Source organism: Anolis carolinensis, chromosome 5 (assembly GCF_035594765.1).
Source record: "Anolis carolinensis isolate JA03-04 chromosome 5, rAnoCar3.1.pri, whole genome shotgun sequence".
NCBI classification, from domain to species: domain Eukaryota; kingdom Metazoa; phylum Chordata; class Lepidosauria; order Squamata; family Dactyloidae; genus Anolis; species Anolis carolinensis.
Genome location: NC_085845.1, coordinates 203166027 through 203181281, shown reverse-complemented (window position 1 = coordinate 203181281; position 15255 = coordinate 203166027). Strand labels below are relative to the sequence as shown.

At 45.1% G+C, this 15255-nt stretch overlaps 1 protein-coding gene across 1 annotated transcript in view; it reads left to right on the top strand.

Annotated features, from left to right (window-relative positions):
• The window catches only part of kcp (kielin cysteine rich BMP regulator), a 176061-nt gene that overhangs the window by 41644 nt on the left and 119162 nt on the right, over positions 1 to 15255 (top strand). Inside the window, exons 5-9 of the mRNA XM_062982751.1 lie at positions 6132 to 6406; positions 6853 to 7036; positions 10656 to 10723; positions 12656 to 12752; positions 14030 to 14112. Of these exons, the coding sequence (XP_062838821.1) occupies positions 6132 to 6406; positions 6853 to 7036; positions 10656 to 10723; positions 12656 to 12752; positions 14030 to 14112 (707 nt within the window). The remainder of the gene's footprint in view (positions 1 to 6131; positions 6407 to 6852; positions 7037 to 10655; positions 10724 to 12655; positions 12753 to 14029; positions 14113 to 15255) is intronic.

Sequence of the window (15255 nt, the reverse complement as noted above, 5' to 3'; positions counted from 1 at the left end):
AGGCTCCTTCCTTGGAGGCTTCTAAACATCTGTCAGGAGTACTTTGACTGTGCTTTTCCTGCACGACAGGGCTTTGGACTAGAATCGATAGTCCACATGGTCTCTTCCAACTCTATTATTCTATGATAATTCTATATGTGACTATATTGGTTGATAAAAAATACCCAGCCTCTTCATTTCAATAAGGCCTGCTATTATCTTGTCTGAAATTGAGTCCTGGGTGTTGTATTAAATGGGATGGATAGGTGGATGTGTCAAGGTAGATGGGTAGTTGGGAAACTTTTTGCTTCTTTGCTGCCTCGGGTGGTGAAATGTCTTGGGCGGCACTGAATGAGTGTCCCTTCCAAGATTTCCTCTTGCTCAACCTCTTTTGAGGAATCCAGAAATGGCACACAAACTTCTTGGCAGCTGATAGAGGAGAAGGGAAGCCTGGGGCGCTAATTGAGCAATTACCTGGGAAAGAGGCTCCGGACGCAGGTCATGAGACCACAGCTGACTTTCGCCCGAACCACGCTGTTACACAACTTGCCAAAGACATCAAACTGGATTTTCCACGAGGGTTGAATGAAAAGTAATGCCTCCTGGTCTGCGGCAGATCCTGGCTTGTTCAGCAGACTCTCCTCTACAGTTAGTTCCATTTGGCGGGAAGCCTTAGCATTGAACGGTTGTGTTGTTAAAGTGCGAAGTAGGGAACCCTGCGTAGACGGTTGGTCAATGCGACTTAAGCAACATGCAGTCATTGAATTCTTGACAGCAGAAGGTGTCACCCCAGAGGAGTTTCATCAAAGAATGCAAGCTGTTTATGGGGATTGTGTTGATGTGAGTCCTGTGCATCATTGGGTGAGTGAGTTTAAAGATGTTGAGGTGGGAACATCTGACTTGCGTGACAAACAAAGAGTTGGACGTCCTGTGACAGCAGCCACCGAGTTTCACAAGCAAAAGGTTGACAGGTTGATCCAGGACGATCGTCGTATCACTCAAAGAGAAATTTCAAGCCTTATCGGCATTTCACAAGAACGTGTGGGTCACATTATGGCTTTGCTTGGCTGTCGGAAGATCTGTGCACAATGGGTCCTGTGAGACGCCGGTTGCAGAAACAGAGTGTCGACTTCTTCCACAACAGCTTTGGAAAACATGTTCATCGTTGGCAGAAATGTATCCAATTGTCTGGTGATGATGTGGGAAAGTGAATAGTGGTAGTTAAAGAGCACATTTTAAGGATTATTTCTGCACGGTTGTTGTATGTTTTCCAGGCTGTCTGGCCATGTTCCAGAAGTATTCTCTCCTGACGTTTCGCCCACATCTATGGCAGGCATCCTCAGAGGTTGTGAGGTCTGGAGAAACTAAGCAAGGAAGGTTTATATATATCTGTGGAAAGTCCAGGGTGAGAGAAGAATTCTTTGTCAGTTGAAGGCCATTGTGAATGTTGTAGTTAATCACCTTAATTAGCATTGAATAACTTCATCTCCTGGCTTCTCTTGCCTGGGGGCATCCTTTGTTCAGAGTCTTTAACTGCCCCTGGTTCCCATGTCTGGAACTCCTCTGTTTTTAGAGTGTTGCTTCTATTATTTCTGCATTTGATTTATTAAAATACAGTAGAGTCTCACTTATCCAGCATAAACGGGCTAGCAGAATGTTGGATAAGCAAATATGTTGGAAAATAAGGAGAGATTAAGAAAAAGCCTATTAAACATCAAAATAGGTTATGATTTTACAAATTAAGCACCAAAACATCATGTTATACAACAAATTTGTTAGAAAAAGTAGTTCATTACACATTAATGCTATGTAGTTATTACTATATTTACGAATTTAGCACCAAAATATCACAACGCATTGAAAACATATCCAGAACGTTGGATAAGTGAGTGTTGAATAAGTGAGACTCTACTGTATTCCCATCAGACCGAAGTAACGAAGGTGGAGGCATTACTTTTCATCCAACCCTCGTATTTCTTGCTACAGATGCGATCTAACCACAAGAAGCAAGAAGGCATCTATACTGTAGAATGAACACAGTTTGGCACCACGGTTATGGGTTTCTGTGCCTTGAGGGAGATGCTGGGAGTTGTGGTCCCCCAAAGGCACAACCGCATAGAGCTCTTTCTCGTCCTGCCTGTTTCACAGCCTCTGTCCCAATGCCAGGAATGCCCTCTTTTCCAGTTGCCGCCCGCTGTGCCCATCCTAAGCCTTTCTGTGCAGCTAATGAGCCTCCAGGCTTTGGCCTGGGCCCCTCTGCGCTAATTGGGGGCTTGTGGTCTCCGTTCCTCCCCATAAGGTCATGGGGGGGGGGGAGTGTGAGCTATCCATGCCCCTTGCCCCACACAGCTGCTGGCTTGCTCGCTTTCCAGGGGTCCTGGCAATGGAGGGAGGCCAGCCCCGCAGGGGGAAATTCCTTCTGGAGAGGGGCAGGTGGGGGGCAGCCGGGCGTACGGCCAACCGGTCATCCTTGAGCCCCTGATGGGCAGCCTTGTGCCAACGCCGTCCCTCCGCTTGGCTGCCCCCAAGGCCTTGACATTTGAAAGAATGGGCTTTGGAGTCGCTTTCCTTCTCTGGAAGCCTGTAAACAGAGGCTGGATGGCCATCTGTTGGGAGGGCTTGGATGGTGTCTTCCATCCTGTCAGATAGGGGATGGACTAGATGGTCTTTGGGGGTTCTTTCTAATGCTAATGGAATATAGATGACTTGGTAAACTTGTGGAGTCTCCTTCTCTGGAGGCTTTTCAGCAAAGGTTGGGTGGCCATCTGTTGGGAGGGCTTGAATGGTGTCTTCACAGAATGGGTTTGGACTGGATGGCCTTTGGGGTTCCTTCCAACTAATGGAATATAGATTACATTTTAGTCCAGTGGAGTCTCTTTATCTGGAAGCTTTTAAGCAAAGGCTGAATGGCCATCTGTTGGGAGGGCTTGGATTGTGTCTTCACAGAATGGGTTTGGACTGGATGGCCTTTGGGGTCCCTTCCAACGGATGAAATATGGATTATTTTTTAGTCCAGTGGAGTCCCCTTCTTTGGAGGCTTTTAGGCAGAGGCTGGATGGCCATCTGTCAGGAGGGCTTGGATGGTGCCTTCCATCCTTGCAGAATGGGGTTGGACTAGATGGCTTTTGTGGATCCCTTCCAACTCTAATGGAATATAGATGATTTGGTAATCTGGTGGAGTCTTCGTCTCTGGAGGTTTTCAAGCAAAGGCTGGATGGCCATCTATCTGGAGTGCTTGGATTGTGTCTTTCATCCTCGCAGAATGGGGTTGGACTAGAGAGCCTTTGGGGTCCCTAAGAAATAATGGAATACAGGTTATATTTTAGTCCAGTGGAATCTCCTTCTCTGGAGGTATTTAAGCAGAGGGTGGATGGCCATCTGTCGGGAGGGCTTGGATTGTGTCTTTTATCCTCACAGAATGGGTTTGGACTAGATAGCCTTTGGAGTACTGGAATCTAGATTATGTTTGAGTCCATTGGAGTCTATTTCTCTGGAGGCCTTTGCTTGAATGCCTGGCAGAAGGGGGCTGGACTGGATGGCCTTTGGGGGTCCCTTGCAATTCTAGGGATTTGAGAGCCCCTTCCATTCTGGGTCAGATCCACAGACCTCCCTTCTCCCTCTCCTAATTAATTAGCACAAAGGCCCCAGACACAAATTAAGCATGCATGCTAATTGCATTTGCATAACGAACCCTGCCCCATTTCTCGGGTGCTTCTGCATGATAATTTATTTGGGCGCAGTGCTGCTAGTGATCAAATGGGCACCGCTTGACCGCCATAGAATCATAGATCTGGAAGAGACCCCGAAAGGTCATCTAGTAGTTCAGCCCCATTGTGCCAGGCAGGAGTCCAAGCAGTCCTGAAAGACGGCCATCTGGCTTCGGTTGAAAGGGCTCCAGAGAAGGAAATTCCATCAAACTCCAATGCCATTAGATATACGACATATATAGACAGACACAGAGGCAATTTAACATTTTCAAGCTTCCGGCTTCATTAGGATATGTTCGATTCCAGACACACGGGGAAGCTGCCGCTTCGTCGTACACTTGTGACACGGGAGTCCTTGATGGAGTACTTCCTCATTCTTTCTGCACACTGCTAGAGTTTTTTATGGTGTTGTAAATTAGTTAAATTAGCCTCCCCACATAAAGCGGTACCTAAATTTTTAAGACCACCCCCCCCCCCCCCATAATTAATTATGTTCCTTGACCTTTCCTGGATCGGTCGCACTTCTCCTGGTTAACTTGATACTACTTAGGGTCTTCCCCATCCCAAATCAACCTCCAATGAATTTGTAGCACTTTATCTGTTATCTTGAGTTTACAACTTATAACAAAGTGTGCTTTAACTCGTCTGTTACTCAACTTCACTGTTTTTAATTCCGTGTTTATTAAGTGTGTTTTCATTTTCATAGGTTAATGTTTAAATTTTATAATTGGTGTTTGTTTTTGTTTACTGATGTACTGTTTATTGTCACTGTTTTTATCTAATATTGTTTTGTGAGCCGCCCCGAGTCCCCTTCGGGGGAGATGGAGGCGGGGTATAAATAAACATATTATTATTATTATTATTATTATTATTATTATTATTATTATTATTATTTTATTATGACACAGCAAACAAGATAGATATGCTGGATTTCGTATCACAAAATCCCAAGTTGAACACTTCCCAAGTGTCAAGGACTGTGTGATGTATTTTCGGATGATGCGCGCAGATCCCAGCAGGGTGGCCTTTTGCAATTGGCAGATCGTGATTTTGTCAATGCCTATTGTTTCCAAATGCCAGCTGAGATCTTTTGGCACGGCACCCAGTGTGCCGATCACCACCGGGACCACCTGCACTGGTTTCTGCCAGAGTCTTTGAAGTTCAATCTTGAGGTCCTGATAGCGGCTGAGTTTTTCCTGTTGTTTTTCATCTATGCGACTGTCACCTGGGATGGCAACATCAATGATCCAAACCGTTTTCTTTTCCACCACTGTGATGTCTGGTGTGTTGTGTTCCAGAACTTTGTCAGTCTGGATTCGGAAGACCCACAGTATCTTTGCGTGCTCATTTTCCAAGACTTTTGCAGGTTTGTGATCCCACCAGTTCTTTACTGCTGGGAGGTGGTACTTGAGGCATAAGTTCCAATGAATCATTTGGGCCACATAGTTGTGCCTCTGTTTGTAGTCTGTCTGTGCGATTTTCTTACAGCAGCTGAGGATATGATCAATGGTTTCGTCGGTTTCCTTGCACAGTCTGCATTTTGGGTCGTCAGCTGATTTTTCAATCTTGGCCTTAATTGCCTTTGTCCTGATGTCTTGCTCCTGGGCTGCAAGGATCAGGCCTTCTGTCTCCTTCTTCAGGGTCCCATTCGTGAGCCAGAGCCAGGTCTTCTATTATTATTATTATTATTATTATTATTATTATTATTATTATTATTATTAATGGCCTTTGTCCTGATGTCTTGCTCCTGGGCTGCAAGGATCAGGCCTTCTGTCTCCTTCTTCAGGGTCCCATTCGTGAGCCAGAGCCAGGTCTTCTATTATTATTATTATTATTATTATTATTATTATTATTATTATTAATGGCCTTTGTCCTGATGTCTTGCTCCTGGGCTGCAAGGATCAGGCCTTCTGTCTCCTTCTTCAGGGTCCCATTCGTGAGCCAGAGCCAGGTCTTCTATTATTATTATTATTATTATTATTATTATTATTATTATTATTATTAATGGCCTTTGTCCTGATGTCTTGCTCCTGGGCTGCAAGGATCAGGCCTTCTGTCTCCTTCTTCAGGGTCCCATTCGTGAGCCAGAGCCAGGTCTTCTCCTTATCAGCTTTTCCTTCAATTTTTTCAAGGAACTTTCCATGCAATGTTTATTATTATTCCATGAAATTATTATTATTATTATTATTATTATTATTATTATTATTATTATTAATATTATTATTAAATTTTCTACTTGACAGATACAACTGTCTTTCAAGCTGCTTAGGTCAACAGCAAGCTAGGCTATTAATGGTCGGGCACTCAATCCGACCTGGGCTGGCTTTAAACTCATTACCTCTTGGTCAGTAGTGATTTATTGCAGCTGGCTACTAACCAGTATTGGCTGATGATTGATTTCGTATGCCACATTTTCTTCCGTATCTTTTTCCCGCCATCTCACAGAGCCAGACCCGCTTCCTCTGCCTTACGCCATCCCTGCGGAGCGGTACGCAGACTCGCCTGGAGAGCATCTCCTGGAGCTGGACTCTCCTCCTCTGCACTTTGAGCCGCTGGCCCTGACCGACATCCGCCACTACCAGCGCGAAGCCAGCGAGTCGGACTTCCCTCCCTTTGGGTCAGCCCTGCGGACCGATCCGGCCGGCCCGGAAGAGCGGATCCGGAGGTTGGAGGAGCTGGTGGATGGGCTGGGCACCATGCTGGACATGGTCAAGGAGCAGGTGAGGCCTTCCAGAGGCATGCTGCGTCCACTCACCTGAACCCAGAAGCACCACTAGCAGAAGGGGAAGAGTCTCCTGCTGAAAGGGCCCGGGAGGTCATCTAGTCCAGTGGTTCTCAACCTGCGGGTCCCTCCCCAGGTGTTTTGGCCTACTACTACCAGAAATCTGGGACTTGAAGGCCAAAACGTCTGAAGACGCACAGGTTGAGAACCACTGATCTAGTCTGATCTTAGGTGTCTATCTGGTTTCAGCTGTTATTTTATTTTGTACTGGACGTGTTATATCGTTATATTACCAATTTAGAGGTATGCATGTGTGTGTGTGTATGCTGCATAAGGAATGTTGCATCATACCGAGGCACAAAGTGGTGCCAACAGCGTAAATTTCATGATGCAGATACTTGCTGAATGTCCTGAAACAACACCTGTGTCTCGTCATCTCTGCAGAATTCAGACTTACTGGTCCGCGTGAAGTCCCTGGAAGAGTGCGAGTGCCGGCCCTTGTCATGCGTGTGGGAAGGACGGCGCTACGAAGACGGGGCTTCCTGGGAGAAGGATGCGTGTGCCACTTGCACCTGCATCCGGGGCAGGACGGAGTGCTCCTTGCGCCACGACCGGCCACACTGCTTGGGTGAGCATTAGGGACGTGCAATTTTTTCGTTAGTCATCGTTATTTGTCATTTGTTAAATTCGTACTTGCAACACGATATCCGACCCATGTTGGAAATTTCAGAATAGAAACTAACCCAATACTTTTTTGTTTGAATTTTGTAAACCTCGGAATGTTCTCCTCTAAATTATGTATGTTTTTACTGTCGAGGGAAAAACAAAACAACCTCGCTAGAAGAGGTACGTGATCTATAGCTCCTTCTATCACATCCTCCCTGTGCTGCACTTGGGACTGATTGTCTCAGGACAAGCAATTAAATCAAACCAAAACACTGCAGAGTCTTTTATCAGGTGTAAGCAGAGATTTTACTGCATAGCCTCTGCTCTGACCTTGTTGCAGCTCACTGATTTAATAAAACACCTATAGTTACTAAATTACTAAATTATAGTAATTGCACAAGTGGGGAAAGTTTAGGGCTCATTTTCTTCATGTTGAGTTTAGCCAACTTAGTAGACTGCAAGACTTCATATGAAATGCACTAAATTCCACCTGAATTTAGCAAATGTTTAGCAAATCATGTCTAAGCTGGAGAAAGAAGAACTCTCCAATGCAATTATCCACATTGGAGGCTTTAATCTTGACTCGTTCCTTATGTACACATCAGGATCCCTGATCTGCTATCAGCATATATGAACAACAATACATCGAGAAGCGATGATCATAGCAAGACAAGCATGGCGAGAGATCAGCATGACAAGAGAGAGAGCACTTTCCTGGCACTTACTTTTATACCCATAGCTTCCCATCAGACAACAGGGAATGACGTAGCCCTTGTCATACCTGTCACATGGCCATGACTCAGCTTCTTTTACCTGTCACTTCAGTTCCACATCACCACTTGCGTAACCCTTCAGTGGATGTTGCTGCTCAATCACACAGTCATTTCCGACTCTTGGTGACCTCCTGGACCAGTCCAGGCCAGAGCTCCCTGTCGGCCGTCACCGCCCCCAGTTCCTTCAAGGTCAAGCCAGTCCCTTCAAGGATACCGTCCGTCCATCTTGCCCTTGGTCGGCCTCTCTTCCTTTTTCCTTCAATTTTCCCAGCATCGTGATCTTTTCCAAGCTTTCTTGTCTCCTCAGGATGTGGCCAAAATACTTCATCTCTGCCTCTCGTATCCTTCCCTCCAGTGAGCAGCCATTGGGCATTATTTCCTGGAGGATGGACTGGTTGGATCGTCTTGCCAAGGTCCAAGGCACGCTCAGGATTCTCCTCCAGCACCAAAGTTCAAAAGTATTTTCCTTCCTTCACTCAGCCTTCCTTATGGCCCAGCTCTTGCATCCATAGGTTACTATGGGGAAGACCATGGCTTTCACTATGCGGACCTTCGTGGCCAGTGTGATGTCTCTGCTCTCCACTCTTTTGTCCAGGTTGGTCCTTGCTCTCCTCCCAAGAAGGAAACATCTTCTTCTGATTTCCAGGCTGCAGTGATCTTTGCGCCTAGAAATACAAAGTCTGTCACTGCCTCCACGTTGTCTCCCTCTATTTGCCAGTTATCAATAGGTGTAGTTGCCATGGTCTTGGTTTTCTTGATGTTTAACTGCAGCCCAGCTTTTGCACTTTCTTCTTTCTTTCCCCTTGGTGAGAAGGCTCTTCAGCTCCTCCTCGCTTTTGGCCACCAGAGTGGTATCATCTGCATATCTGAGGTTGTGAATGTTTCTTCCAGAAATTTTAACTCCAGCCTTGGATTCCTCAAGCCCCGCATGTCGCATGATGTGTTGAATAGGGAGGGTGAGAGGATGTCCGCACTCCGTGGTCTGTTCTGACTGTGGCTCCTTGGTCTTTATACAGATTTTTCAGGAGACAGACAAGGGGACTTGGTCTCCCCAGACCACCAAGAACATGCCACAGTTTATTATGATTCACACAGTTGAAGGCTGTAGAATAGTCAATAAAGCAGAAGTAGATGTTTTTCTGAAACTCCCTGGCTTCCTCCATTGTCCAGCAGATATTGGCAATTTGGTCTCTCGTTCCTCTGCCTTTTTGGATGTGTGTGACCACATGGCTCTTAGAACTGTATTTTCCCTACAGTAATGGAGTTACAGACAATGCATTTCTATCTAACAGCTCAAAACCACACTGGAGCCTCAGAATATAAGCAAGCAAATTGTTTATTGAAGGTTATATGCAAGCCAAAGCAAAATAAAGTTCAGAGTCAGTAAAATAGGTTTAAATCCACAAAAGCAAGGTATTTGACGTTCATGAAGCAAGAGTCTATAAAAACCACTCAAAGAGCATAGTCCAAAACTTGATATCAAATGAGATAAGAACATATGACCTACTGACAGACCCCACATGAACATGGAAAGCACCTTAAATGTATATTTAAATGTATAATTATGTATATTTTAATGGATATTCTTAATTTTATTGTAATTTTTAATCTTGATGGATTTTTAAATTTGATGACAACTGTTTTTAATGTGTATGTTTATATTGTAAGCCGCCCTGAGTCCCCTGATGGGTGAGAAGGGCGGGGTAGAAGTGATGTAATAATACATAATAAAGTAAGTCCCAAAAGATATCAAGAATAGTCCAAACAGGGTTATTTCCAAGGCATTTATCAAGGATAACCACAGGAAAACAAGACTAGAGCGCAGGATTAACTCCAAGATATTCCAAGATATAAAGTCAATGATGAAACACAAGGCAAAGGTCTTGACTGGAATAAAAACCAAACGGCAAAGTCACTGAAATATCCAACTGGATTCACAGGCCAAGGCAAGGCTGGAACTTGAAGCCAGATACACGGCTGCAGGAATACACAGAGCAAAGATCCTTCTTTCTTGAATAAGCAATGTTACCAGTTCTGGCTGTGGCAGAGAAAGCAAGCCATTTTAAGGAGAATCCAAGGTCTTTCTCTCATGAGAAAACTACTCATTAGATTTCTTCAAAAGCAACCGTCTGCTTCTTTGCAGGCATTCTCGTTTCTTCCTCCCATGAGTTATCGCTGCCTTCCTGTCAAACTCATTATCCTCTTCTAAACTAGAATGTCCATCTGGTACCTGGAGATCTGACCTTGACTGTTGGGAGGAATGTGGTTCATGATGCCTGCTTGCAACCATTCGGTCTCTAGTCCCAGAATCCACTGGGACAAACTCTGGCTGCATCTCAGGCCCAAACCCAGAGTTCCCGAGCAAGGAGGTGCAGGGATAATCACTGGCTGAATGGGCCCAAACTCAGGATCAGGCTGGGCTACAACAAGATGTATGTCCCATGTTGTCATTTATGGCATGATTTCAAAGGAGTCAGGACAGCCACAGCAGTTAAAGTGGTGTAGAAGTGCATTCGTCCTACAGTGTAGCTGTGTAGCTGCATCCTGGAAAGAACTTGCAAGGAATGATATCTTCCATGTCATTGGGTTGGCGATTCCAGTCCAGGTTTTAGTCACTTGCATCCATATAGATGTGTTTTATCCAAAGTATGCATTCCCATCTTTTTGGGAGATGAAATATTTCTCCTACCTGCATTTGATCCCCATTATGTGCCATCCATTCCACCCCATTTGGGGTTTTGCAGGTAGAAATCCAACAGGTGACATTTGGCATTGATTTCCGCCTTCTCGATTTCCGCCTTCTTCTAGGTTGCGTGGACGGGAGAAAGGAAGGGGAGAGCTGGAAGATGGAGGCATGCCAGACTTGCTGGTGTAAGGTAGGAAAAGAGATCACAAACCCCACCAATAACACTATGTAACACGGTTTTTGTTCCTGGGTTATAAATGTCATTTCCTAATTGGCTCTATCATAAAAACATGGGGAAAGTTTATTAAACTGCAAAAACTTTGGTTTTGTGGGACACCCTGCAGCCCATTTTGCCATAGTTTTTCAATGAGTATCTCCTCAAGTCTCAGCCAATTCAATATAGTATGTATCAGCTATAAAAACAAAGTTCCTGGAATACACCAACTATTTTCAAAATAAGTACCACATAATTAAACAGGAAATAACATTTTCAAACTAGGAACAGAAATTCTTTCAAATGTTATATAGTGTGCTCTCAGAGTGCATCTGTATGATCAAATGGATGCAGCGTGACATCCTGTTGCACCTCAGTGAGGGTCCATCTTGCTCTCAACACACACCACAGAGACAGACTTGATATAAGCAGTTTATTGATTAAAAAGTAGCAAAAAGTAAAGGCAAAAAGCAATAAGCAAGTGCAAAAATCCAAATGGAATTCAACGTCCCAAAAACAGCAAGTAAATCCTTAAATGACAAGGCTTAAAACAGGAACATGATCTTCAAAGCAGGATCCAAAATACATGATACAAACAGGAACATGAAGACAAGAATACTTTCCCAAAACACATAGGCAAAACCTGAACGAGGACTTAAGGCTTGAAAACAGGAAGAAAGCAGGAGATCTTGCTCTGAAAGCAAAGTTGCTTGATCTGAAATGTGTCCCCACGTTTCCCCTTATTTACCCATTCTTACAAGACATGAAGGCATTCCTTTGACCTTGGGTTCCCAGCCTTTTGGCAGCAATCCTTAGTGAATGTCTTGGGAGCCTTGCTTCCCTGTCTAATTGGACTTCCTCATTACCACTTTCAGAACCACCTGGCTGTTGTTGATCCACCCTACCCTCCTCCTGTTCTGAGAGCTGTGAGGGGTCACACTGATCTGAAGCCTTTGTTATCTCATCTTGGCTTGCTAGCTTATCTTGGCTTCCTACCTGCGGCCTTCTCTTATTTCCTTGATGCTCAAGACTATCTAACATTTGCAGCATCAGACTGTGAAAACCCAAATCCCCTTCATCATCAGACTGAACCACAATGCACCCCTTTTATTGCCATGGTTCAATGCTGTGTAGTCCCGGGAGTGGTAGATTTACAAGGTCCTGAGCCTTCTCTGCCTCTAGAACTTCCAGGATTCCATTGCATTGAGTCATGGCAGTAAAAGGGGTGTCGTAATGCATTAAGTCTATGGTGTGAATGTACTCAGTGACACAGAGAGATGATTTCATTTAACAAGAAAAAATGGAAGATGAGAATTTGCAGAGCAGTCCTGGGAGTTCCCAATACGATGGATCCTATGTGTAATTATTTGTAACACTTGTAGGTAAAGGTAAAGGTTTCCCCTGATGTTAAGTCCAGTCGTGACCGACTCTGGGGGTTGGTGCTCATCTCCATTTCTAAGCCGAAGAGCCGGCGTTGTCCGTAGACACCTCCAAGGTCATGTGGCCGGCATGACTGCATGGAGCACCGTTACATTCCCGCAGAAGCGGTACCTATTGATCTACTCACATTGGCATGTTTTCGAAGGGCTAGGTTGGCAGAAGCTGTGGCTAACAGCGGGTGCTCTCTCGGCTCCCCGGATTCGAACCTGCGACCTTTCAGTCCACAAGTTCAGCAGCTCAGCGCTGTAACACGCTGTGCCACCAGGGTCTCCTAAACATTTGTAAACATTCTTTATTTGTGCCTTGCGTCCCATCATTGGGGGAATTTGCTCTATCACTGGCACCTAAGGGTCAATGTCTGTGACATCACTAGTGCTGAGCAGCTCAGGAAAACCACAATGTGTGTCTGCTTCTGTGATGTTGTTGACCAAGTCAGAGTCCAGATGTTCCTCTCTGTGCCCCTTCTAGGCTGGGACGGTGCAATGCCAGGCCACCAAATGTCCTGAACTTTCATGTCGGGAGCGCTACACGCCACCAGGAGAATGCTGCCCCGTTTGCCGTCCAGGTAAGAGCAGAAACATAGAACTGTAGAATTCTAGAATTGAAAGAGACCCCTAAGGTCCACCTAGTCTGACCCCATTCTGCCAGGCTGGAAGGCATAATCCATGCCTTCCAAAGAGATGGCCATCCAACCTCTGCTTAAAGAGATCAACAAAGACCTTCCAGTTCCACCCTTTCTGCCCCAAAGAAAGACATAATCATGGAATCCTAGAGTTGGAAAAGACCTCAAGAGCCATCCAGTCTGACCCCATTCTGCCAGCAGGAAGGCACCATCCAAGCCCTCCTGACAGATGGCCATACAACCTCTGCTTAAAGAGATCACCAAAGAGCTTCCAGTTCCACCCTTTCTGCCCCACAGAAAGACATAATCATAGAATCCTAGAGTTGGGAGAGACCCCCAAGGGCCATCCAGTCTGGCCCCATTCTCCCAGGCAGGAAGGCACAATCCAAGTCCTCCCGACAGATGGCCATCCAGTCTCCGCTTAAATGCCTCCATCAAGGAGACTCCATCAGACTCCAAAGCAACATATTTCACTGTTGAACAGATCTTACCCTCAAGATGTTCTTCCTGATGTTGAGATGGAATCTATTTTCCTGCAGCCTGAATCTGTTGCTCCATTGCATCTTTGGAATAACAAAAAGCAAGTTTGTCCCCTCCTCAATGTGCCATCCTTTCAGCTATTTAACCAAATAGTAATCCAAGCCCTCCCAACAGATGGACATTAAGTGCTTGCTAAATGAATCATCGGCGTCCTGGGGTTGTACTTTTACATGGTCTTTTGCTCTTTCTGCCAAAGATTCCTTGTGCTTTAACAAACTACAAATCCAAAGATTTCCTAGCATGGGCCCATGGCAGTTAAAGTGGGGTCAAACCACATGAATTTCACAGTGAAGATGCACCCTCTGGTGTTGGATGTGTCTGCTGATGAACTTATCATGGCTTCCCCCTTTGCAAACCTGGAATTTGTAGTTCCTAAAAGCCGACTGTTCCCAAAATTTGGTCCTCAAGATACTTAACTCAGGATCCTGAAGGTATCCTACAACAAATAAAAGCTAAGTACAGCAAAAAATCACTATTGTACAAAAATGATGTGGAGTCCTGGGAGTTGTAGTTTGGTGAGGCACCAAAACGCCTCATCAGAAAAGGCTGCAACTTGTAGGATTCCACTGTATTGAGCCATGGAAATTAAAGTGGGGTCAGACTGCATTGATTCTACAGTGTTGTTAATTCTGGGAAGCTTCCAAGATGCTGAGATGTCCCTTAACTTCCATTTTGCGCAGGTTGCGAGTACGAAGGACAGAGGTACCAAGAAGGGGACATCTTTGTGGCCAAGTCGAACCCGTGCATGAATTGCTCCTGCCTGGTGAGTGACAAACATCTCAGGAAGCACAACTGGGGTTCAGCATTCACACATAAAAAGGGGATTCAAAGCAGTTCCAGGGAATTGGGAGCTGAACATATGTATCCTTCAGGTCTATTAGTGTACATTCAGATATTTATTTATTTATTTATTTACAGTATTTCTATTCCGCCCTTCTTTCTCACCCCGAAGGGGACTCAGGGCGGATTACAATGAACACATATATGGCAAACATTCAATACCAACAGACAAACAACATACATTAGACAGACTCAGAGGCATTTTTAACATTTTTCCAGCTTCACGATTCCGGCCACAGGGGGAGCTGTTGCTTCACCGTCCAGTAGTGGCTGTACTTCCTCATTCCTTTCCTCGTGTTTTGCTGGCAGTTTTATGGTGTTGTAAATTAGCCTCCCGCATAAAGCGTCCCTAAATTTCCCTACTTGACAGATGCAACTGTCTTTCGGGGCTGCCTAGGTCAACAGCAAGCCGGGGCTATTAATGGTCGGAGGCTTAACCCGACCCGGGCTTCGAACTCATGACCTCACGGTCAGTAGTGATTTATAGCAGCTGGTTACTAGCCAGCTGCGCCACAGCCCGGCCCCAATAATAACACACTGTCAGATCCTGGGTCTGTTCTTTTTTTTAAAATAAAAAATCAAGTTTCCTGTGCTCTGAGGAGGTGCATTTCTGTCGCACCCCAGGTTAGCGTCACCTTTCTAAAGACACCAGGCTGCACACAGATTGTAGTCTTTTGTAGTTCATTAGGAAATAAGAAAAAGATAGTAAAACAAGGATGTAAGAACAAATCCATGGAAACATTAGGCATGAAGCAAGGTCCTTAAACAAAGCCAAAGTCCCAGAAATGAAGATACATCCAGGCTATAAGATAATACAGGAAAGCAGACTTAGTTCTTGATTCAAGCAAGGAATTGCTTTGACGAAGATTTCCCTCTCAGCAGACTGTTTTAATCGCATACCATGAAGGCATTTCTTTGCCCTTTGACCTCCCACTTATTTGCTATTCTGAGACTTCTGCGCAACCCCTGAAATTCCAAAGAACTAGTCCAATTGAGAGAAGTGGCCTCATCGCTTTCAAGGCCACAGGGCTCGTTAGTGTTCTCAGGCTGAGGCCGGAGTTACTCT